The following is a 25,789-nucleotide window of genomic DNA, read 5'->3' as shown; positions in this document are numbered from 1 at the left end:
TTCTTTGTCTAGCAGATTATCCTAACACCAACCATCAAATGTCTTTTTTACTTATCCACTCCATTCTTAGCAGGTGTAGCCTCCTGTTCCACCTTAATTCTTCAACCACATTGCCTTTGTTGTGGGGGAGGTGTAACCCTTTGCCAGCCTTTCCCAACAAAGACTACAGGACAATTCCATGTGCTCTTTATCCTCTCTGAATCAATTTATTTCTGTCAATAAAGCATGTATACTATATATATATGCACCACTTCCCCTCTTATTCATCATTTTAGCTGATGATTATACTCCTGCCTTCCCTGTCTACTTACGTCCCTTTTCTATTGGTTCGGATGGTCTGAAGGTGATGATTTGTCCTCTAAATTCTTCTTTAGAGATGCACTTGAGCTCAATGGTTTGTCTAGAACTGATCATTAAGAGGGGCACACATAGCTGATGGGGCCACCAATTATGGGCAAACAAGCGAAATGTTTCTACACATGTGTACATGACTGTACATATGTGTGTATGTATTTCTTGTCCCCTTTCTTTTCAACCACTCATTTATTCATCCACCACTCAGTCATTTATTTTCCTCTTCCTTTTCTATTCTGTCAATCCTCCTTCAATTCTTTTTCTCTTCTCATTTTCTCTACATATGGTGTTTCCTTTCTGTTTCTTATCCTACAGACTCACCTCCTCCTTCAGACGTAGTTAAATAGCTCCAGTCCAAGTTTTATTTATCTTTGCCTATGATATGTGCTGATAGGGCATAAGATGGGGCCAGGAGGAATGCAACTGGGGCCAGGATACTATTGGCTCCACATTGGTGACACCACTGCTTGAGTTATGAAGTTAATGTTGAACATGCTCCTGTTTGTTCTAGAGATGGGAGAGCGAACAAACCAACAGGGTGAGCTGAGACAGAGGCAAGCCAATGTTCTGGCTTGGCTCTTAGAGCCCATACACAAGCAAGCCCTGAAAATATTTCCCACATAGATCATACAAAAAGCATCACATAAAATAAGATAAAAACTCTTAAAAATGAAAAAAAGTGCATTTCTTTAACATGAGAAGATTTTAAATTAATACGTCACATTATTGCATTACATTGAGAAGTACTTATCAAAAGTGATAGTTTTTAAACATGAACTAAAAACTATTCCTTCCTTCCCCCCACACTGGCCACAATGTCTTAGTGAAGTAGGAGGCAAGCCAATTGTCATGTGAACTCTTTATAGATGGAGCATCATTGTAGTCTAATAAATCAGACACTATAAGCTTTTGTACAGCTGTTCTTCCAATCTCATGTATCTGAATGTGTTTTCCTGTGCAATAGTGAAGAAAAAGGGGGTCCGGTATAATAAAATATTTGCCTATGGTCACACAATTTGGTTAAGCAGGGAATCCACAATTAATTCCGGTTTTCTGGTTTCACTTTGTACAAATCAGCCACTAAATTGGTAACTAGTTGTCTCCCCTTTTTTCATAATGCTTTTCCCCCGCCTTTTTTGGCATGAGGGTAGAGCAAGGATAGCAAACAGAAGCCACAGAAAAGCTCGGCCCATTATAGGCTCAAGGTTCCAATGGGACCTCAAGCAGTCCCAGAACCAGGCTTCAGGGTCCAGTCTGGCTCAAGCTTTCAGGGGCTAGCCCACCTCTGGTGTGTCCCAGCAATAACATTGCTGCCCATTTTCTCACCATTTAAATCTTTACATAGGTAGCCCTTCAACCCCTCCATTGTCAGCGATGTCTTCTCAAAGATGAAGCCGGAGTTGAAACATATTTCGAGGGTGCGGTTAGCATCCGAGGCAGAAGGTATCTCTGTCTTCAGAGGAATTTGAGTGTAACATCTAAGGACTGACATATTAACCAGATGTTAGTGAATATATGTGCAATACAAAGCATATCAATGCAGTCAGAAAGTGTTCAAACATCTAAACGTGTTCGCATGATAAAGACAACCATTTCTTTTAAACCCAGGATTACAGATGAAAAGAGCTCCCACCCTCCAGTCAATCACAAAATAACAAGCACACTCTACCGGCTAGTGTCCAACTAACAAATCTGCATTTACTTTCATAGCAGTTTTGGATGGTTTCTTTTTCAAATTTGAAATATCTTTGTGGGTGATTCTTTGGTTGGTCTACCTCCCTTTAATCTGTGTAGATTTGTCTGAAAGATGTAAGATTTTTACTTGAGACTTTCCATTCAAGTTTGTACCAGTTTCATAGAGAAGGGAAGTTCATGCTGAATTCATTCCGTGACTCGAATTTTTTCTTTTACTCTGAGGACCACCGTAATGTTCCTTTGGCTTCTGACTTTTGAATATTTTCCTTCCAACAATACCTCTCGTTGCCCCTCGCTCAAATAATTGTAATTTATTTTTTAGCACTACTCATTCCAGATCGGCCTATTGTGATTAAGCCGATCTGCCCCCGGGGGGCAGAAACCTCTAGGCACCAGGGATTTTTTTTTTTTTTTTTTTTTATATGTGGGGAGCGACCCCTTAGGCAGGGGTCGCTCCCCTGGGAGCAAAATTATCTTTAGGCCATTTTTGACTCCCTTGGGGCAGATGGGCCTATTTCCATTAGGCCAATCTGCCCCCAAGGGAGCAGAAACCACTAGACACGAGGATTTTTTTTTGTTGTCAGTTTCACATGAGGGGAGCGACCCCTTAGGCAAGGGTCACTCCCCTGGGGGGGGCATATTTGTTTTAGGCCATTTCTGCCCCATTTGGGGCATTGGCCTATTGTAATTAGTCTGATCTGCCCTGGGGGGCAGAAACCTCTAGGCACCAGGGATTTTTTTTATTTTTTATATATGTGGGGAGCGACTCCTTAGGCAAGAGTTGCTCCCCTGGGGGCAAAATTCTCTTTAGGCCATTTGGGACAGATCCACCTATTTTTATTAGGCCAATCTGCCCCCAAGGGAGGGCACAAACCACTAGACACCAGGGATTTTTTTTTTTGCGTCAATTTCACGCAAGGGGACCGAACACTTAGGCAGGGGGGTATTTATTTTAGGTCATTTCTGTCCCCCTTGGTGGCAGGTCGGCCTATTTTTATTAGGCTGATCTGCCCCCAAAGGGGTCAGAAACCACTAGGCACCAAGAATTCTTTTGCCCCAAATTCACGCAAGGGGAGCGACCGCTTAGGCACCAGGGATTGGTGTGTGTGTATGTGTTTGTTTTGTTTGGGAGGGCAGCCCCTTGGGCAAAAAATAGTGTGGTTGTGGCTACCAACAAGTATGGGCATGGTTACCCACTGAACTGAAGGGGGTAACAGTCTTTCAGCTCCCCCCCGCATACTAAAACATCTAACCCCCGGTAAGCAAGTGAACATTTGATTATTGGGGTTGTGGTTTTACATTTGGGTCATGAGAGTTTAGCTAACTCTCAAAATCGTCCCAATTGGAATGTTGAGGGCTGCATTTTTTGGACTTTGGGATGCTGCCATGTAGAAAAATCCACAAGACCTAGACACATCTGAAAACTAAACTTCTGGGTGAGTCCAAGGTGGTGTGCTTCACATGCAGCCCACACCATTTTCTTACACACAATGCCCTGAAAACCTCCAACTTTGCTGGAAATCACACATTTTTTTCCCCATTTTTGTGATGGAACCTTCCGGAATCTGCAGGAATTCTCAGAATTCCTACCACCCAGCATTGTCTCATCTATAGCGATAAAAATTCTGCTGCACTAGTCAGCCTAAAAATGTTTTTTTCCAAACTGCCCTTTTGGACCCACTTTGGTTCCCCCTCAATTTCAACATGTTTTTCCCTCTTCCCTGTTACAAATACTTGGCCCACCTACACAAGTGAGGTATCATTTTTACCGGGAGGCTGAGGGGGACGTTGGGTGGTAGGAAATTTGTCCTGGTGCCGTGATCCCACACAGAAATGTGGGAAGAATGTGATTTTTTAGCTAAATTTGAGGATTCTGGGTAAGAAAACATTGGGGAATCCACGCAAGTCACACCTCCCTTGACTCCCTCAGGTGTCTAGTTTTCAGAAATGTCTGGGTTTGGTAAGTTTCCCTAGATGGCTGCTGAGCCCAGGACCAAAAACGCAGGTGCCCCCGCAAAAACAGGTAGTTTTGTATTTGATCATTTTGGTGTGTACAGATAGGGGGTCATTCCGACCCTGGCGGTCCAAGACCGCCAGGGCCGGGGGCTACGGAAGCACCGCCAACAGGCTGGCGGTGCTTCAATGCCCATTCTGACCGCGGCGTTAAAGCCGGATTTCCCCTGCTTGGGCTGAATCTCCAAGGCGGCGCATGGAGATTCCGACCCCCTTCCCGCCATCCTGTTCCTGGCGGTTTTTACCGCCAGGAACAGGATGGCGGGACCGGGTGTCGTGGGGCCCCTGGGGGCCCCTGCACTGCCCATGCCACTGGCATGGGCAGTGCAGGGGGCCCCTAACAGGGCAACTGCACCCGTCGCACCTCTGCAACTCCGCCGGCTCCATTCAGAGCCGGTTTCATTGTTGCAGGGCCTTTCCCGCTGGGCCGGCGGGTGCTCCTTTGGCGGGCGCCTGCCGGCCCAGCGGGAAAGCCAGAATGGCCTCCGCGGTCTTTTGACCGCGGAGCGGCCAAATGGCGGTTTCCGCTTGGCGGGCGGCACCCGCCGCCCGCCAAAGTCGGAATGAGGGCTTTAGTGTTTTGGGGCATTTCCTTTCGCGGTCACTAGGCCTACCCACACATGTGAGGTATAATTTTTATCGAGAGACGTGGGGGAACACTGGGTGGAAGGAAATTTGTGGCTCCTCTCAGATTCCAGAACTTTTTTATAAGGTTTGCTAAGGATTCTGGGTAACCGAACCTGGTGAGAGCCCCACAAGTCACCCATCTTGGATTCCCCAAGGTCTCTAGTTTTCAAAAATGCACAGGTTTGGTAGGTTTCCCCAGGTGCTGACTGAGCTAGAGGACAAAATCCACAGGTAGGCACTTTGCAAAAAACACCTGTTTTTTCTTTGGAAAAATGTGATGTGTCCACGTTGTGTTTTGGGGCATTTCCTGTTGCGGGCACTAGGCCTACCCACACAAGTGAAGTATCATTTTTATCGGGAGACTTGGGGGAATGCTGGGTGGAAGGAAATTTGTGGCTCCTCTCAAATTCCAGAACTTTCTGACACCGAAATGTGAGGAAAAGGTGTTTTTATAGCCAAATTTGAGGTTTGCAAAGGATTCTGGGTAACAGAACCTGGTGAGAGCCCCACAAGTCACCCCAGCTTTGATTCCCCTAGGTCTCTAGTTTTCAAAAATGCGCAGGTGTGGTAGGTTTCCCTTGGTGCCGGCTGAGCTAGAGGCCAAAACCCACAGGTAGGCACTTTGCAAAAAACACCTTTGTTTTCTTTGGGAAAATGTGATGTGTCCACATTGTGTTTTGGGGCATTTCCTGTTGCAGGCACTAGGCCTACCCACACAAGTGAGGTACCATTTTATTGCGAGACTTGGGGGAACATAGAATAGCAAAACAAGTGTGTAGGAAAGTACCATCTTGCCTGGCATGTTACCCCCATTTTTCACTGTATATATGTTGTTTTAGTTGTATGTGTCACTGGGACCCTGTTCTCCAGGGCCCCAGTGCTCATAAGTGTGCCTGAATGTGTTACCTGTGTAGTGACTAACTGTCTCACTGAGGCTCTGCTAATCAGAACCTCAGTGGTTATGCTCTCTCATTTCTTTCCAAATTGTCACTAACAGGCTAGTGACCAATTTACCAATTTACATTGGTTTACTGGAACACCCTTATAATTCTCTAGTATATGGTACTGAGGTACCCAGGGTATTGGGGTTCCAGGAGATCCCTATGGGCTGCAGCATTTTTTTTGCCACCCATAGGGAGCTCTGACAATTCTTACACAGGCCTGCTACTGCAGCCTGAGTGAAATAACGTCCACGTTATTTCACAGCCATTTTACACTGCACTTAAGTAACTTATAAGTCACCTATATGTCTAACCTTTACCTGGTAAAGGTTAGGTGCAAAGTTACTTAGTGTGAGGGCACCCTGGCACTAGCCAAGGTGCCCCCACATTGTTCAGGGCCAATTCCCTGAACTTTGTGAGTGCGGGGACACCATTACTCGCGTGCACTACATATAGGTCACTACCTATATGTAGCTTCACAATGGTAACTCCGAATATGGCCATGTAACATGTCTAAGATCATGGAATTGCCCCCTCTATGCCATCCTGGCATTGTTGGCACAATTCCATGATCCCAGTGGTCTGTAGCACAGTCCCTGGTACTGCCAAACTGCCTTTCCTGGGGTTTCACTGCAGCTGCTGCTGCTGCCAACCCCTCAGACAGGTTTCTGGCCCCCTGGGGTCAAGCCAGGCTTGTCCCAGGATGGCAGAACAAAGGACTTTATCTGAGAGAGGGTGTTACACCCTCTCCCTTTGGAAAATGGTGTGAAGGCAGGGGAGGAGTAGCCTCCCCCAGCCTCTGGAAATGCTTTCTTGGGCACAGATGTGCCCAATTCTGCATAAGCCAGTCTACACCGGTTCAGGGGACCCCTTAGCCCTGCTCTGGCGCGAAACTGGACAAAGGAAAGGGGAGTGACCACTCCCCTGACCTGCACCTCCCCTGGGAGGTGTCCAGAGCTCCTCCAGTGTGCTCCAGACCTCTGCCATCTTGGAAACAGAGGTGCTGCTGGCACACTGGACTGCTCTGAGTGGCCAGTGCCACCAGGTGACGTCAGAGACTCCTTCTGATAGGCTCCTTCAGGTGTTAGTAGCCTATCCTCTCTCCTAGGTAGCCAAACCCTCTTTTCTGGCTATTTAGGGTCTCTGTCTCTGGGGAAACTTTAGATAACGAATGCAAGAGCTCATCCGAGTTCCTCTGCATCTCTCTCTTCACCTTCTGCCAAGGAATCGACTGCTGACCGCGCTGGAAGCCTGCAAAACTGCAACATAGTAGCAAAGACAACTACTGTAACTCTGTAACGCTGATCCTGCCGCCTTCTCGACTGTTTTCCTGGTGGTGCATGCTGTGGGGGTAGTCTGCCTCCTCTCTGCACTAGAAGCTCAGAAGAAATCTCCCGTGGGTCGACGGAATCTTCCCCCTGCTACCGCAGGCACCAAAAAGCTGCATTACCGGTCCCTTGGGTCTCCTCTCAGCACGACGAGCGAGGTCCCTCGAATCCAGCAACTCTGTCCAAGTGACCCCCACAGTCCAGTGACTCTTCAGTCCAAGTTTGGTGGAGGTAAGTCCTTGCCTCACCTCGCTAGACTGCATTGCTGGGAACCGCAACTTTTGCAGCTACTCCGGCCCCTGTGCACTTCCGGCGGAAATCCTTTGTGCACAGCCAAGCCTGGGTCCACGGCACTCTAACCTGCATTGCACGACTTTCTAAGTTGGTCTACGGCGACGTGGGACTCCTTTGTGTAACTTCGAGGGAGCACCGTTTCACGCATCATCATAATGCCTGTTTCTGGCACTCCTCCGGGTGCTACCTGCTACTGAGAGGGCTCCTTGTCTTGCTCGACGTCCCCTCTACCTCCTGGTCCAATTTGCGACCTCCTGGTTCCTCTTGGGCCACAGCAGCATCCAAAAATGCTAACCGCACGATTTGCAGCTAGCAAGGCTTGTTGGCGTTTTTTTGGCGGGAAAACACTTCTGCACAACTCTCCACGGCAAGAGGGATCCGTCCACCAAAGGGGAAGTCTCTAGCCCTTTTCGTTCCTGCAGAAACCTCAGCTTCTTCTGTCCAGTAGAAGCTTCTTTGCATCCACAGCTGGCATTTCCTGGGCATATGCCCATCTCCGACTTGCTTGTGACTTTTGGACTTGGTCCCCTTGTTCCACAGGTACCCTAGATTGGAAATCCACAGTTGTTGCATTGTTGGTTTGTGTCTTTCCTGCATTATTCCTCTATCACGACTTCTTTGTCTTTGGGGGAACTTCAGTGCACTTTGCACTCACTTTTCAGGGTCTTGGGGAGGGCTATTTTTCTAACTCTCACTATTTTCTAATAGTCCCAGCGACCCTCTACAAGGTCACATAGGTTTGGGGTCCATTCGTGGTTCGCATTCCACTTTTGGAGTATATGGTTTGTGTTGCCCCTATCCCTATGTGTCCCCATTGCATCCTATTGTAACTATACATTGTTTGCACTGTTTTCTAAGACTATACTGCATATTTTTGGTATTTTGTACATATAACTTGTGTATATTTGCTATCCTCTTGCTGAGGGTACACTCTAAGATACTTTGGCATATTGTCATAAAAATAAAGTACCTTTATTTTTAGTATAACTGTGTATTGTGTTTTCTTATGATATTGTGCAAGCGACATTTGTGGTACTGTAGTAGCTTCACACGTCTCCTAGTTCAGCCTAAGCTGCTCTGCTAAGCTACCATTATCTATCAGCCTAAGCTGCTAGACACCCTATACACTAATAAAGGATAACTGGGCCTGGTGCAAGGTGCAAGTACCCCTTGGTACTCACTACAAGCCAGTCCAGCCTCCTACATTGGTTGTGCAGCGGTGGGATAAGTGCTTTGAGACTGCTTACCACTCTTGTCATTGTACTTTTCATAAGAGAAAAATATACAAAACAAGTTCAGTGTGTGTACACATAGCTAAAAAGTTTTGCATTTCCTCTTTTCACTCTTTTCTAAGTGCTGAAAAGTACATCTAAACTTTCTTAAAAGTTCTAAAAAGTTTAAAATGTTTTAAAAGTTTTTTTCTGTCTTTCTAAAAGTTCTGAAAACTTTTTTCTCTTATTCTATCACTTTAACTCTCTCTAAAAATGTCTGGCACAGGCCAAAATGTTGATCTGTCCAAGATTGCATATGATCACCTTAGCTGGAAAGGAGCAAGGAGTCTCTGCATAGAGAGAGGTTTGAGTGTAGGGAAGAATCCTTCCTTAGAACTGTTACTTAACATGCTTAGAGAACAAGATAAGGCTAAAAGTGCCCCATCTGTTGAAAAAGTAGCTAATGGTTTACAATCTGATCCAGGGACTCCCCCAGGAAAAGGTTCAGGAAAGAAACTTCTTAGCCTGCCCATTACAAGACAGTCTAGCATAGTTGTTACTGAGGTGGAGTCACATCATACAGATGATGTGCTCTCACATTACACTGTCAGCCAAGCTGCTAGGGTGCCCTCTGTAAGGGACAGGTCTCCTTCTGTTCATTCCCATCATACCTCTGTATCTAGGAATGTCCCTCCCACCAACCCTGATGACAGATTGTTAGAAAGGGAACTCAATAAGTTGAGGGTGGAACAAACCAGACTGAAGCTTAAAAAGCAACAGCTGGATTTGGATAGACAGTCATTAGAATTAGAGAAGGAAAGACAGAAGTTGGGTTTAGAAACCCATGGTGGCAGCAGCAGTATTCCCCATAGTCATCCTGTAAAAGAGCATGATTCCAGGAATCTGCACAAGATAGTTCCCCCTTATAAGGAGGGGGGTGACATTAACAAGTGGTTTGCTGCACTTGAGAGGGCCTGTGTTGTACAGGATGTCCCTCAAAGGCAGTGGGCTGCTATCCTATGGCTATCATTTAGTGGAAAAGGTAGGGATAGGCTCCTTACTGTGAAAGAAAGTGATGCCAATAATTTTACAGTTCTTAAGAATGCACTCCTGGATGTTATGGCTTAACCACTGAACAATACAGGATAAAGTTCAGAGAGACCAAAAAGGAGTCTTCACAAGACTGGGTTGATTTCATTGACCATTCAGTGAAGGCCTTGGAGGGGTGGTTAAATGGCAGTAAGGTTACTGACTTTAAAAGCCTGTATAACTTGATCCTGAGAGAGCATATTCTTAATAATTGTGTGTCTGATTTGTTGCACCAGTACTTGGTGGACTCTGATCTGACCTCTCCCCAAGAATTGGGAAAGAAGGCAGACAAATGGGTCAGAACAAGAGTGAACAGAAAAGTTCATACAGGGGGTGACAAAGATGGCAACAAAAAGAAGGATGGTAAGTCTTCTGACAAGGGTGGGGACAAATCTAAAAATGAGTCTTCATCAGGCCCACAAAAACACTCTGGTGGGGGTGGTGGGTCCAAATCCTTTAATCAACACAAAGAAAAGAAACCATGGTGCTATTTATGTAAAGTAAAAGGCCATTGGACAACAGATCTCAGTTGTCCAAAGAAAAGCACCAAGCCTCCTACCACTACAACCCCTACTGCTACACCTAGTGTCCCTACTAATAGCAGTGGTGGTGGGAGCAAACCTACTAATAGCCAATCCAAGGGAGTAGCTGGGCTCACTATTGGTAACTTAGTTGGGGTTGGCCTTGTTAGGGAGGCCACAGAGGCTGTGTTAGTCTCTGAGGGGGCTATTGATTTAGCCACCTTAGTTGCTTGTCCCCTTAATATGGATAAGTACAAGCAGCTACCCCTAATAAATGGTGTTGAGGTTCAGGCCTACAGGGACACTGGTGCCAGTGTGACTATGGTCATAGAGAAACTGGTCCACCCTGAACAACACCTACTTGGTCACCAGTACCAAGTAACCGATGCTCACAACAACACACTTAGCCACCCCATGGCTGTTGTTAATCTCAACTGGGGGGGGGGTTACTGGTCCAAAGAAAGTTGTGGTAGCCACAGATTTACCTGTAGACTGTCTACTAGGAAATTATTTGGAGACATCAGCTTGGTCAGATGTGGAGTTGGAGGCCCATGCAGCAATGCTGGGCATCTCAGGGCATAGTTTTGCTTTAACCAGGGCTCAGGCCAAAAAGCAAAAAGGACAGGGAAGCTTGGATCCTGGAACAATGGACCAAGTGCTCCCTAAAGCTAGGGCTAGTAGAAGCAAACCACTTCCTACTATCCATCCCTCTACAGTGGATTCAACTTCTGAGGAAGAAGAATTCCCTCCCTGTGCAGAACCTACACCAGAGGAGCTTGAAGCAGACACTGCTGAGCATTTGGGTGAAGGGGGGCCTGCCATAGAGGAGCTGAGTGTGGCACAGCAAACCTGTCCCACATTAGAGGGTCTAAGACAGCAAGCTGTCAAACAGGCTAATGGGGATGTCAGTGACTCTCACAGAGTTTACTGGGAGGACAACCTCTTGTACACTGAGCATAGGGATCCTAAACCTGGAGCTGCCAGGAGATTAGTGATTCCTCAGGAGTACAGAAAGTTAAAGTTCCTCCTAACTCTAGCCCACGACATTCCCCTAATGGGCATCTGGGACAAATGAAAACTTGGGACAGGCTTGTTCCCTTGTTTCATTGGCCTAGAATGTCTGAGGACACAAAAGAATTTTGTAAGTCCTGTGAAACCTGTCAAGCCAGTGGCAAAACAGGTGGAACTCCAAAGGCACCCCTTATTCCACTGCCTGTGGTTGGTGTTCCCTTTGAAAGGGTAGGGGTTGACATAGTTGGCCCCCTAGACCGTCCTACTGCTTCAGGCAATAGGTTTATCTTGGTGGTAGTGGACCATGCCACAAGATCTCCTGAAGCAATTCCTTTAAGGACCACTACAGCACCTGCAGTGGCAAAGGCCCTCTTGGGAATATTTTCCAGGGTGGGCTTCCCAAAGGAAGTAGTATCAGACAGGGGAAGCAATTTCATGTCTGCATACTTAAAGGCCATGTGGAAGGAGTGTGGTGTGACTTATAAGTTCACTACACCCTATCATCCACAAACTAATGGACTGGTGGAGAGATTTAACAAAACTCTCAAAGGCATGATTATGGGTCTCCCTGAAAAACTCCGCAGGAGATGGGATATCCTTCTACCATGCCTCCTTTTTGCCTACAGGGAGGTACCCCAGAAAGGAGTGGGCTTCAGCCCCTTTGAACTTCTTTTTGGACACCCTGTTAGGGGTCCACTCACACTTGTCAAGGAGGGTTGGGAACAACCTTTACAAGCTCCAAAACAAGATATTGTGGACTATGTACTTGGCCTCAGATCAAGGATGGCTGAGTATATGAAAAAGGCCAGTAAAAACCTTCAGGCCAGCCAAGAGCTCCAGAAGCAATGGCATGATCAGAAGGCTGTTTTGGTTCAGTACCAACCAGGGCAGAAAGTGTGGGTCTTGGAGCCTGTGGCCCCAAGAGCACTCCAAGATAAATGGAGTGGTCCCCACACAATTGTTGAGAAAAAGGGTGAAGTCACCTACTTAGTTGACTTAGGCACTGCCAGGAGTCCCCTTAGGGTGCTCCATGTCAACCGCCTGAAACCCTACTATGACAGGGCTGATCTCACCCTGCTCATGGCAACTGACGAGGGACAGGAAGAAGACAGTGGTCCTCTACCTGATCTCTTCTCTTCCACAGAACAAGATGCTCTTGTGGAAGGTGTAGTTTTGGCTGATTGTCTTACTGCTGAGCAGAAAGACCATTGCATAAATCTCCTAGATCAATTCTCTGAACTCTTCTCTACTGTGCCAGGTACCACTTCTTGGTGTGAGCACACTATAGATACTGGAGACAGCTTGCCTGTCAAAAGTAAGATCTATAGACAGCCTGACCATGTCAGGGACTGCATAAAGCAAGAGGTCCAGAAAATGTTAGAACTAGGAGTGGTTGAGCACTCTGAAAGTCCATGGGCTTCTCCTGTGGTACTTGTACCAAAACCCCATTCCAAAGATGGAAATAAGGAAATGCGGTTTTGTGTAGACTACAGAGGTCTCAACTTGGTAACCAAAACTGATGCTCACCCTATACCCAGGGCAGATGAGCTCATAGATACACTGGCATCTGCCAAGTATCTAAGCACTTTTGACTTGACTGCAGGGTATTGGCAGATCAAATTGTCAGAAGATGCTAAACCTAAAACTGCATTTTCAACCATTGGAGGACATTACCAGTTCACTGTAATGCCTTTTGGATTGAAAAATGCACCTGCCACTTTTCAGAGGTTGGTGAACACAGTCCTGCAAGGGCTGGAAGCTTTCAGTGCAGCATATTTGGACGATATAGCTGTCTTTAGCTCCAGCGGGGATGATCACCTGGTCCACCTATGGAAAGTTTTGGAGGCTCTGCAAAAGGCAGGCCTCACTATCAAGGCTTCAAAGTGCCAGATAGGGCAGGGTAAGGTGGTTTATCTGGGACACCTTGTTGGTGGGGAACAGATTGCACCACTTCAGGGGAAAATCCAAACTATTATAGACTGGGTTCCCCCTACTACTCAGACTCAGGTGAGAGCCTTCCTAGGCCTCACTGGGTATTACAGGAGGTTCATTAAGAACTATGGCTCCATTGCAGCCCCTCTTAATGACCTCACTTCCAAGAAGATTCCTAAAAAGGTATTATGGACAGCAAACTGTCAGAAAGCTTTTGAGGAGCTGAAGCAGGCCATGTGCTCTGCACCTGTCCTGAAAAGCCCTTGTTACTCTAAAAAATTCTATGTCCAAACTGATGCATCTGAGTTAGGAGTAGGGGCAGTCCTATCACAACTTAATTCTGAGGGCCAGGATCAACCTGTTGCTTTTATTAGTAGGAGGTTGACCCCCAGAGAAAAGCGTTGGTCTGCCATAGAGAGGGAGGCCTTTGCTGTGGTCTGGGCACTGAAGAAGTTGAGGCCATACCTGTTTGGAACTCACTTCATTGTTCAGACAGATCACAAACCTCTACTTTGGCTAAAACAAATGAAAGGTGAAAATCCTAAATTGTTGAGGTGGTCCATATCCCTACAGGGAATGGACTATACAGTGGAACATAGACCTGGGAGTAGCCACTCCAATGCAGATGGACTCTCCAGATATTTCCACTTAGACAATGAAGACTCATCAGGTCATGGCTAGTCTTATTGTCCTTCGTTTGGGGGGGGGGGTTGTGTAGGAAAGTACCATCTTGCCTGGCATGTTACCCCCATTTTTCACTGTATGTATGTTGTTTTAGTTGTATGTGTCACTGGGACCCTGTTCTCCAGGGCCCCAGTGCTCATAAGTGTGCCTGAATGTGTTACCTGTGTAGTGACTAACTGTCTCACTGAGGCTCTGCTAATCAGAACCTCAGTGGTTATGCTCTCTCATTTCTTTCCAAATTGTCACTAACAGGCTAGTGACCAATTTACCAATTTACATTGGCTTACTGGAACACCCTTATAATTCCCTAGTATATGGTACTGAGGTACCCAGGGTATTGGGGTTCCAGGAGATCCCTATGGGCTGCAGCATTTCTTTTGCCACCCATAGGGAGCTCTGACAATTCTTACAAAGGCCTGCCACTGCAGCCTGAGTGAAATAACGTCCACGTTATTTCACAGCCATTTTACACTGCACTTAAGTAACTTATAAGTCACCTATATGTCTAACCTTTACCTGGTAATGGTTAGGTGCAAAGTTACTTAGTGTGAGGGCACCCTGGCACTAGCCAAGGTGCCCCCACATTGTTCAGGGCCAATTCCCTGAACTTTGTGAGTGCGGGGACACCATTACACGCGTGCACTACATATAGGTCACTACCTATATGTAGCTTCACAATGGTAACTCCGAATATGGCCATGTAACATGTCTAAGATCATGGAATTGCCCCCTCTATGCCATCCTGGCATTGTTGGCACAATTCCATGATCCCAGTGGTCTGTAGCACAGACCCTGGTAATGCCAAACTGCCTTTCCTAGGGTTTCACTGCAGCTGCTGCTGCTGCCAACCCCTCAGGCAGGTTTCTGCCCCCCTGGGGGCAAGCAAGGCTTGTCCCAGGATGGCAGAACAAAGGACTTCCTCTGAGAGAGGGTGTTACACCCTCTCCCTTTGGAAAATGGTGTGAAGGCAGGGGAGAAGTAGCCTCCCCCAGCCTCTGGAAATGCTTTCTTGGGCACAGATGTGCCCAATTCTGCATAAGCCAGTCTACACCGGTTCAGGGGACCCCTTAGCCCTGCTCTGGCGCGAAACTGGACAAAGGAAAGGGGAGTGACCACTCCCCTGACCTGCACCTCCCCTAGGAGGTGTCCAGAGCTCCTCCAGTGTGCTCCAGACCTCTGCCATCTTGGAAACAGAGGTGCTGCTGGCACACTGGACTGCTCTGAGTGGCCAGTGCCACCAGGTGACGTCAGAGACTCCTTCTGATAGGCTCCTTCAGGTGTTAGTAGCCTATCCTCTCTCCTAGGTAGCCAAACCCTCTTTTCTGGCTATTTAGGGTCTCTGTCTCTGGGGAAACTTTAGATAACGAATGCAAGAGCTCATCCGAGTTCCTCTGCATCTCTCTCTTCACCTTCTGCCAAGGAATCGACTGCTGACCGTGCTGGAAGCCTGCAAAACTGCAACATAGTAGCAAAGACGACTACTGCAACTCTGTAACGCTGATCCTGCCGCCGTCTCGACTGTTTTCCTGGTGGTGCATGCTGTGGGGGTAGTCTGCCTCCTCTCTGCACTAGAAGCTCCGAAAAAATCTCCCGTGGGTCGACGGAATCTTCCCCCTGCTACCGCAGGCACCAAAAAGCTGCATTACCGGTCCCTTGGGTCTCCTCTCAGCACGACGAGCGAGGTCCCTCGAATCCAGCAACTCTGTCCAAGTGACCCCCACAGTCCAGTGACTCTTCAGTCCAAGTTTGGTGGAGGTAAGTCCTTGCCTCACCTCGCTAGACTGCATTGCTGGGAACCGCGACTTTTGCAGCTACTCCGGCCCCTGTGCACTTCTGGCGGAAATCCTTTGTGCACAGCCAAGCCTGGGTCCACGGCACTCTAACCTGCATTGCACGACTTTCTAAGTTGGTCTCCAGCGACGTGGAACTCCTTTGTGTAACTTCGGGTGAGCACCGTTTCATGCATCCTCGTAGTGCCTGTTTCTGGCACTCCTCTGGGTGCTACCTGCTGCTGAGAGGGTTCCTTGTCTTGCTCGACGTCCCTTCTACCTCCTGGTCCAATTTGCGACCTTCTGGTCCCTCCTGGGCCACAGCAGCGTCCAAAAATGCTAACCAAACGATTTGCAGCTAGCAAGGCTTGTTGGATTTCTTTCGGCGGGAAAACACTTCTGCACGACTCTCCACGGCGAGAGGGATCCGTCCACCAAAGGAGAAGTCTCTAGCCCTTTTCGTTCCTGCAGAAACCTCAGCTTCTTCTGTCCAGTAGAAGCTTCTTTGCATCCACAGCTGGCATTTCCTGGGCATATGCCCATCTCCGACTTGCTTGTGACGTTTGGACTTGGTCCCCTTGTTCCACAGGTACCCTAGATTGGAAATCAACAGTTGTTGCATTGTTGGTTTGTGTCTTTCCTGCATTATTCCTCTATCACGACTTCTTTGTCTTTGGGGGAACTTCAGTGCACTTTGCACTCACTTTTCAGGGTCTTGGGGAGGGCTATTTTTCTAACTCTCACTATTTTCTAATAGTCCCAGCGACCCTCTACAAGGTCACATAGGTTTGGGGTCCATTCGTGGTTCGCATTCCACTTTTGGAGTATATGGTTTGTGTTGCCCCTATCCCTATGTGTCCCCATTGCATCCTATTGTAACTATACATTGTTTGCACTGTTTTCTAAGACTATACTGCATATTTTTGGTATTGTGTACATATAACTTGTGTATATTTGCTATCCTCTTGCTGAGGGTACACTCTAAGATACTTTGGCATATTGTCATAAAAATAAAGTACCTTTATTTTTAGTATAACTGTGTATTGTGTTTTCTTATGATATTGTGCAAGTGACACTTGTGGTACTGTAGTAGCTTCACACGTCTCCTAGTTCAGCCTAAGCTGCTCTGCTAAGCTACCATTATCTATCAGCCTAAGCTGCTAGACACCCTATACACTAATAAGGGATAACTGGGCCTGGTGCAAGGTGCATGTACCCCTTGGTACTCACTACAAGCCAGTCCAGCCTCCTACAAAGTGTTATTGCCCCTTGTCTTTCACTGCATTTTTTCCTTCCAAATATAGGACAGTGTGTAAAAAAGATGTCTATTTGAGAAATTCCCTGTAATTCACATGCTAGTATGGGCACCCCGGAATTCAGAGATGTGCAAATAACCACTGCTCCTCAACACCTTATCTTGTGCCCATTTTGGAAATACAAAGGTTTTCTTATACCTATTTTTCACTCTTTATATTTCAGCAAATGAATTGCTGTATACCGGTATAGAATGAAAATCCATTGCAGGGTGCAGCTCATTTATTGGCCCTGGGCACCTAGGGTTCTTGATGAACCTACAAGCACTATAAATCCCCGCAACCAGAAGAGTCCAACAGGCGTAACAGTATATTGCTTTGAAACATCTGACATCAGAGGAAAAAGTTACAGAGTAAAACATAGAGAAAAATGGGTGTTTTTTTACCTCAATTTCAATATTTTGTTATTTCAGTTGTTATTTTCTGTAGGAAACCCTTGTAGGATCTGCTCAAATTACCCCATGCTAAATTCAGAGTTTTTAAAAAAAGATAGGTGGTTGATGCTATCCGTTGCACATCCAAAGACACTCTGGAAATCAGAATCATTATAGTAGATCAAAGGGTGCCCTCCTGGTCAAAAAACCCAACCACCACAGGTTTTAAAAGTACACAAAAACACAGATGGAACTAAAAGATGAACCACCTATGTTGCGTGCTGTGTATACAAATTGAAAGAAAAACATGAACAGGATCAGGGCACTCCTTAAACAATAATGCGGCAGAAATATGATGAAGTTACTGGAAATGTTTTTATTCCTTTTTGAAGATGGAGAAAAGAATTGTTCAGTGAATACAAATGTTCATAAACGATACAACAGAAATCAGCCAACACGTGTTTCATCCTATCGGACTTCCTCAAGGCTGCAAAATAAAAACAAAACAAAAAACAAAAGGAACTATTTACAAATATCACACTGTCAAAGAGATGGATACAAACATAAGCAGTGCAGGATCCAAAAAAAAAAAACCTCAAAGAGAAGGGGAGACTGTGTTATATACAGGTTACAACGTGTATGTACACATGATTAAATACAAAAGTTTAGTTTGATAGTATGTGTCTGTATATCATATTCTTGTCGCCCAGTCCTCACATGGTAAAGAACCAAAAAGAGGTGAAATGCATGCGAGAAGACAGATGAGAGTATAGAGAGTACTCTGGCCGCAGGTGCGAGGAAGCTAGTTGTGTAGTCCGGGACAGATCGAACTAATATCGTGCATCGTGGGTATGCAAGGTAGGATGATGCAGTGTGTAGGAACCACACCCAAATGTTGAAATTTACCTCTGAGACTTATGATAAAAACCAATAGAGTCCGGGAAAACCTTCCATCAGATTTAACAGCAAGTTCGTTGCTAATATCTAGGAAAAAAGACCCACCGACCGACTTATATTAAAAAGAAAGAAAAACATTTTTTTTTTTTGAACTGTAGAATCAAAGAAATATTTTTTGTGTCATAAACGTTGTCAAAGGTAATGAGACCTACCTAGGAGAGTAGAGAATTACAGTACACGTAATAAATGGTGTCGAAAAAAGTTGGTGAATTGTTCCAAGATGTAGACAGAAAAACGTTCAGTTTGACCCCGTATGGGTAAGGGAAAAACACTCTGAACTTGTATCTGGGCATATATCTGTGGATGACATGAAACAAGAAAAAAAAACCTGTAACAATAACCTCTCATATCGTATGTGAAGGAACAGATGAGAGACGCTAAACATGAGTTAAATCGGTAAAACAGTGAGATGGGTAACCGGGGTGCCCTAGTTAAAAACGTGTTGCTAGAGTAAATCTGTTACGAGAAAAGTGAGCGTTTGCGTTATCGTAATGAGAACAGTAAAAATGACTAAAAAGTAAAAAAGATTCCAGATAGTAAATAGTGCCTTAATAGGTTCAGTCTGACTATAATCACATATTAATGTTAGAAAAACGGAGCTAAAAAACATGGAATTGCCAAGGACACTAGGACAGTGATAAATGGGAGTATTTAAAAAGTTAGAATGATTCCTCCAGAGTTATGCACGCTAAATGCGCGTATGTCCCAATGCCGGGGGTGAGAAAAATGACGTAAACAAGAACCGAAAAACTAACGCGTAAGGAGAGGGAAACGATCTGCTAACAGTATCCTACCTTAAAAATGAAGTGAACCCGTCCTAAGTATCGGAACGGGTGAGTATCCAGTGTTGCACGGTTGCTGAGAGCGCGTGGTAACGCTTAAAGGCATGTAGGCAACTCAGTGTCTATAAAAGAGCGTTGTATATATGACGCCATCCCGGAAGTGCCGATGTGAGCGCAGATGGAAGGATGCAATGTAAGACGGGTGTTAGGAGGGATGAAAAAAACGAGCAAAAAACGGTCGCCATCTTGGTGGTGTACCTTCACCGTATAAACAATATAAGCACGAAATGCAACGTGTTGTTTAAACAAATACAGTGCACATCGGACTCACTGTAGAGATGTGTCCTTGCGATGGAGGAAAAGAGAGAACCACTTGTGTGAAGAGAAAGATAAAAGAGAGAAACAGAGGAGGACAGATGGAGGGATTTGTAGCAAACTACTAAATGGTGATTCTGGATGTTGGAGAGAGACTGGGCGGCTAAGGGAGAGAGCACAGAAGAGAGGAAAGAGCAAAAATAAATTGAAGCACAGTATTGCTTAAATAGACATACATCAAAAAAATATATATGGTACATTGTTAACAACAATGATGATAGGGTGAGAGGGATAAACAACATAGGCATATCATTAGAAGTGCGGTGTGAGTACAAAGTCACGTTGAGCAGGGACTAGGTGGCCGATACGGAGCCACACAGGAAAAAACCGAGCTAGTACATACAGTATGGTTAATGAAATGTGTACAGAACCATAAAATGCTTTAGCTGAGCATTTACAATATGTGCATAGTGCCGGTCAACAAAATCGTGCGAATGACACATAAAATACATGAAATAGAACACTTCTCATGTCATACTTCTCCTTTCCATAAACTGTGGAGAAATACAGATCTTTACAGAATCTATGTAAAGATAAACAGAGGAAGATATGATAAATTTAAATTCAAGACACTAGGGTCGACAGGTGTATGTTATACTATTATACATGTACTGGACGGCATAGAGGCAGTAAACACTATTAACAAAATACTAAAAATCCCCACAGCAAAAAAGGGGGGGGGGGGCACATATATACACATGTATATAAATTGACCACGTGACATTATAATAATTGAAAGACACATGCACATCGAGAGATAAATAGATCGGACATACGGTATGCTTCAGAGGAAAACATGGAGATCCTTATGAATATTAAGGCCCTGTTCTATTGCCCTTAATTTAATTATCCACCTACTCTCTAGGCGTCTGAGGGCCAAAGTGCGGTTTCCCCCTCGTGGTGTCTGGTTTACAAAGTCAATCCCATGCATCATCTACAAAAGGGGTATTACGATACGGGACCACCTATGTCATAGCTTTATGCCATCTGAGATTAGGGATACCTGGTTACCTAAACCACCTCCTGGCACTTTCAGATGTGGCCACTGCAACATCTGTAGGTACATTAAAGATAAAACTGTTAAATTCAAATATAACACCACTGTCACACACCAACTCAAACATTTCATTAACTGTAACACGAGCTTTGTAATTTACTGCATTGTTTGTACATGTGGACTGATATATGTTGGGAGTACCATTCGTCCACTCAAGGAAAGAATCCAGGAACATCTCAGGGCCATCCGAACTTCCAACACAAACTATCCTTTGGCCACCCATTACAATGAGGCACATGGACAAAAAGAACTCTTGGACATTTCCGTACATGGGATTGACTTTGTAAACCAGACACCACGAGGGGGAAACCGCACTTTGGCCCTCAGACGCCTAGAGAGTAGGTGGATAATTAATTTAAGGGCAGTAGAACAGGGCCTTAATATTCATAAGGATCTCCATGTTTTCCTCTGAAGCGTACCGCATGTCCGATCTATTTATCTCTCGATGTGCATGTGTCTTTCAATTATTATAATGTCACGTGGTCAATTTATATACATGTGTATATATGTGCCCCCCCCCCCCCTTTTTTGCTGTGGGGATTTTTAGTATTTTGTTAATAGTGTTTACTGCCTCTATGCCGTCCACTACATGTATAATAGTATAACATACACCTGTCGACCCTAGTGTCTTGAATTTAAATTTATCATATCTTCCTCTGTTTATCTTTACATAGATTCTGTAAAGATCTGTATTTCTCCACAGTTTATGGAAAGGAGAAGTATGACATGAGAAGTGTTCTATTTCATGTATTTTATGTGTCATTCGCACGATTTTGTTGACCGGCACTATGCACATATTGTAAATGCTCAGCTAAAGCATTTTATTGTTCTGTACACATTTCATTAACCATACTGTATGTACTAGCTCGGTTTTTTCCTGTGTGGCTCCGTATCGGCCACCTAGTCCCTGCTCAACGTGACTTTGTACTTACACCGCACTTCTAATGATATGCCTATGTTGTTTATCCCTCTCACCCTATCATCATTGTTGTTAACAATGTACCATATATATTTTTTTGATGTATGTCTATTTAAGCAATACTGTGCTTCAATTTATTTTTGCTCTTTCCTCTCTTCTGTGCTCTCTCCCTTAGCCGCCCAGTCTCTCTCCAACATCCAGAATCACCATTTAGTAGTTTGCTACAAATCCCTCCATCTGTCCTCCTCTGTTTCTCTCTTTTATCTTTCTCTTCACACAAGTGGTTCTCTCTTTTCCTCCATCGCAAGGACACATCTCTACAGTGAGTCCGATGTGCACTGTATTTGTTTAAACAACACGTTGCATTTCGTGCTTATATTGTTTATACGGTGAAGGTACACCACCAAGATGGCGACCGTTTTTTGCTCGTTTTTTTCATCCCTCCTAACACCCGTCTTACATTGCATCCTTCCATCTGCGCTCACATCGGCACTTCCGGGATGGCGTCATATATACAACGCTCTTTTATAGACATTGAGTTGCCTACATGCCTTTAAGCGTTACCACGCGCTCTCAGCAACCGTGCAACACTGGATACTCACCCGTTCCGATACTTAGGACGGGTTCACTTCATTTTTAAGGTAGGATACTGTTAGCAGATCGTTTCCCTCTCCTCACGCGTTAGTTTTTCGGTTCTTGTTTACGTAATTTTTCTCACCCCCGGCATTGGGACATACGCGCATTTAGCGTGCATAACTCTGGAGGAATCATTCTAACTTTTTAAATACTCCCATTTATCACTGTCCTAGTGTCCTTGGCAATTCCATGTTTTTTTGCCCCGTTTTTCTAACATTAATATGTGATTATAGTCAGACTGAACCTATTAAGGCACTATTTACTATCTGGAATCTTTTTTACTTTTTAGTCATTTTTACTGTTCTCATTACGATAACGCAAACGCTCACTTTTCTCGTAACAGATTTACTCTAGCAACACGTTTTTAACTAGGGCACCCCGGTTACCCATCTCACTGTTTTACCGATTTAACTCATGTTTAGCGTCTCTCATCTGTTCCTTCACATACGATATGAGAGGTTATTGTTACAGGGGGGTTTTTCTTGTTTCATGTCATCCACAGATATATGCCCAGATACAAGTTCAGAGTGTTTTTCCCTTACCCATACGGGGTCAAACTGAACGTTTTTCTGTCTACATCTTGGAACAATTCACCAACTTTTTTCGACACCATTTATCACGTGTACTGTAATTCTCTACTCTCCTAGGTAGGTCTCATTACCTTTGACAACGTTTATGACACAAAAAATATTTCTTTGATTCTACAGTTCAAAAAAAAAATGTTTTTCTTTCTTTTTAATATAAGTCGGTCGGTGGGTCTTTTTTCCTAGATATTAGCAACGAACTTGCTGTTAAATCTGATGGAAGGTTTTCCCGGACTCTATTGGTTTTTATCATAAGTCTCAGAGGTAAATTTCAACATTTGGGTGTGGTTCCTACACACTGCATCATCCTACCTTGCATACCCACGATGCACGATATTAGTTCGATCTGTCCCGGACTACACAACTAGCTTCCTCGCACCTGCGGCCAGAGTACTCTCTATACTCTCATCTGTCTTCTCGCATGCATTTCACCTCTTTTTGGTTCTTTACCATGTGAGGACTGGGCGACAAGAATATGATATACAGACACATACTATCAAACTAAACTTTTGTATTTAATCATGTGTACATACACGTTGTAACCTGTATATAACACAGTCTCCCCTTCTCTATGAGTTTTTTTTTTTTGGATCCTGCACTGCTTATGTTTGTATCCATCTCTTTGACAGTGTGATATTTGTAAATAGTTCCTTTTGTTTTTTGTTTGGTTTTTATTTTGCAGCCTTGAGGAAGTCCGATAGGACGAAACACGTGTTGGCTGATTTCTGTTGTATCGTTTATGAACATTTGTATTCACTGAACAATTCTTTTCTCCATCTTCAAAAAGGAATAAAAACATTTCCAGTAACTTCATCATATTTCTGCCGCATTATTGTTTAAGGAGTGCCCTGATCCTGTTCATGTTTTTCTTTAAATTCAGAGTTTTGTCTACTTTTCAGAAATGTTTAGGTTTCTGAGATCCAGCATTGATTTCGCACCCATTTCTGTCACTGACTAGAAGGAGGCTGAAAGCAAAACAAATCGTTAAAATGGGGTATGTCCCAGTAAAATGCCAAAATTGTGTTGAAAAATTGGGTTTTCTGAATCAAGTTTGCCTGTTCCTGAAAGCTGGGAAGCTGGTGATTGTAGCACCGCAAACCGTTTGTTGATGTCATTTTCAGGGGAAAAAACACAAGCCTTCTTCTGCAGCCCTTTTTTCCCATTTTTTTAAAGAAACGAAATTTGAACTGTATTTTGGGTAATTTCTTTGTCTCCTTCATGGGAACCCACAAAGGTCTGGGTACCTCTAGAATCCCTAGGATGTTGGAAAAAAGGACGCACATTTGGCATGGGTAGCGTATGTAGACAAAAAGTTATGAGGGCCTAAGCGCGTCCTGCCCCAAATTGCCCAAAAAAGGCCTGGCACCTGAGGGGGAAAAGGCCTGGCAGCGAAGGGGTTAATAGTGGTTGAGGTTGTCTCTACCAATAAGAAGGAACACGTTTTAGCAACCTTAGAATACTGAAAGTGTGAGAAAATATAAGGTTCTAAATTTATGCTCGACATTTTGTATGTAGCTCTATGAAGCCAGCTCACAGCTCACTCTGCTGTATTAGAAGGATAGAAGTTTATGAACTGCAAGTAAAAAAAGGACCTCTGCAACAAAAGAAATAACTCACTGAGGTATCTAAATGTAGTAACATCTGTGATGTGTATGTTACATATTGTGCTTTGCAGCAGAAATATTAACCCTCTATGTTACCTTTTGATGAGTCAAAACTGACTAGACAAATCATAGATTTGTTCATCCATCAAGTTAATTATCCACTTGGGTCATCTTTCCTTATCACTATGCCCTGGGGACATAAAGATCTATGCAGGCTGCAGTTGACTCACCTCAGCCAGTCACACAAATGGGATCTTCCTGACTTAAGCGCCTGCTGCAGTGGTAAGGGTCCCCTAACCCTAAAGCCACCATTGACTGTCACTATTAATATCTAGAATCACAGCTCCCCGGACTGAGCGTGTGACAGAGTGGGGGGTGGTAGCTAGTGGGAGTGTTATAGGGATACAGTGAAGTGGAGGTGGGGAGGTTGTTAGAGGTTGTTAGGGGTTGAGAGTGCAGAAAGGACAGGGAGGGTGACTATGGCCGGAAATGTGACAGGAAGTGTGCAGCACAGAAGTATGACAAAGATGGACAAAGTGATGCAGATAGTGAATGTGGCAGGGAATGGAAAGGTGACAGGGGTGGGGGGTGGGAGAGATGTAAATGGAGAGAGGGGCTGAAAGTCTAGCAAAATTAGGAAGGATGAGAGGAGTGGAAGGGTGATAGCGCCTGGGAATGTGACATGGATGGGGAGGGTGAGAATGACTGATAAGTGACAGGCATGGGGAAGGTGGCAGGGACTGAGAGTGGGACAATGAATGGGGATGGTGGAAGGGACTGAGAGTGGGGCAATGAATGGGAAAGGTGTCAGGGACTGAGAGTGGGACAATGAAGGTGGAAGGTGGCAGGGACTGAGAGTGGGATAATGTATGGGGGGGTGGCAGGGATTGAAAGTGGGACAATGTATAGGGGAGTGGCAGGGACTGAGAGTGGGACAATGAATGGGGGAGTGGCGGGGATTGAAAGTGGGACAATGAATGGGGGAGTGGCAGGGACTGAGAGTGGGACAATGAATGGAGGAGTGGCAGGGATTTAAAGTGGAACAATGGATGGGGGAGTGGCAGGATTTGAAAGTGGGACAATGAAGGGAGAAGGTGACAGGGACTAAGGGCCAGATGTAGCAAAGACTTTGCAACTCGCAAACGGCGATTTTCGCAAATGCGTCTTTGTTATGTTGAAATGCATTTTGCGAGTCGGAACCGAGTCGCAATGCTATGCATTTTCATTTGCGACCGCGGTCGCAAATGAAAGTGCAGTTACCATCCACTTGAAGTGGATGGTAACCCAGGCGCAAACGGGAAGGGGTCCCCAAGGGACCCCTTCCCCTTTGTGTCTGGCAAAAAAATAATTTTTCAGGGCAGGCAGTGGTCCAAAGGACCACTACCTGCCCTGAAAAATACCGAAACAAAAGGTGTCGTTTTTTTTTTCAAAGTGCAGCTCATTTTCCTTTAAGGAAAACGGGTTGCACTTTGAAAAAAAAAGACTGCTTTATTTAAAAGCAGTCACGGACATGGTGGTCTGCTGTTCCCAGCAGGCCACCATCCCGTGAGTGCCCTGAATCGCTATGGGGTCGCAAATTGCGACCCACCTCATTAATATTCATGAGGTGGGTCTTTGCGACCCCATAGCGACTCGCAGAAGGTGTCTGAGACACCTTTCTGCAGTCCAAATTGCGAGTTGCAATTTGCGAGTCGCTGGGACTCGCAAATTGCAACTCGC

At 45.1% G+C, this 25,789-nt stretch overlaps 1 protein-coding gene across 4 annotated transcripts in view; it reads right to left on the bottom strand.

Moving 5' to 3' along the window:
* Positions 1 to 25,789, bottom strand: part of LOC138247184 (killer cell lectin-like receptor subfamily G member 1) — a 163,752-nt gene that overhangs the window by 63,048 nt on the left and 74,915 nt on the right. For all 4 annotated transcript variants that reach the window (XM_069201928.1, XM_069201930.1, XM_069201929.1 and 1 more), the window contains one exon: positions 1,681 to 1,839. In XM_069201928.1, the coding sequence (XP_069058029.1) occupies positions 1,681 to 1,839 (159 nt within the window). The remainder of the gene's footprint in view (positions 1 to 1,680; positions 1,840 to 25,789) is intronic.

Source organism: Pleurodeles waltl, chromosome 7, assembly GCF_031143425.1.
Source record: "Pleurodeles waltl isolate 20211129_DDA chromosome 7, aPleWal1.hap1.20221129, whole genome shotgun sequence".
NCBI classification, from domain to species: Eukaryota; Metazoa; Chordata; class Amphibia; order Caudata; family Salamandridae; genus Pleurodeles; species Pleurodeles waltl.
Note: the sequence above shows the minus strand (reverse complement) of the source record. Positions and strands in the feature narration are given on the sequence as shown.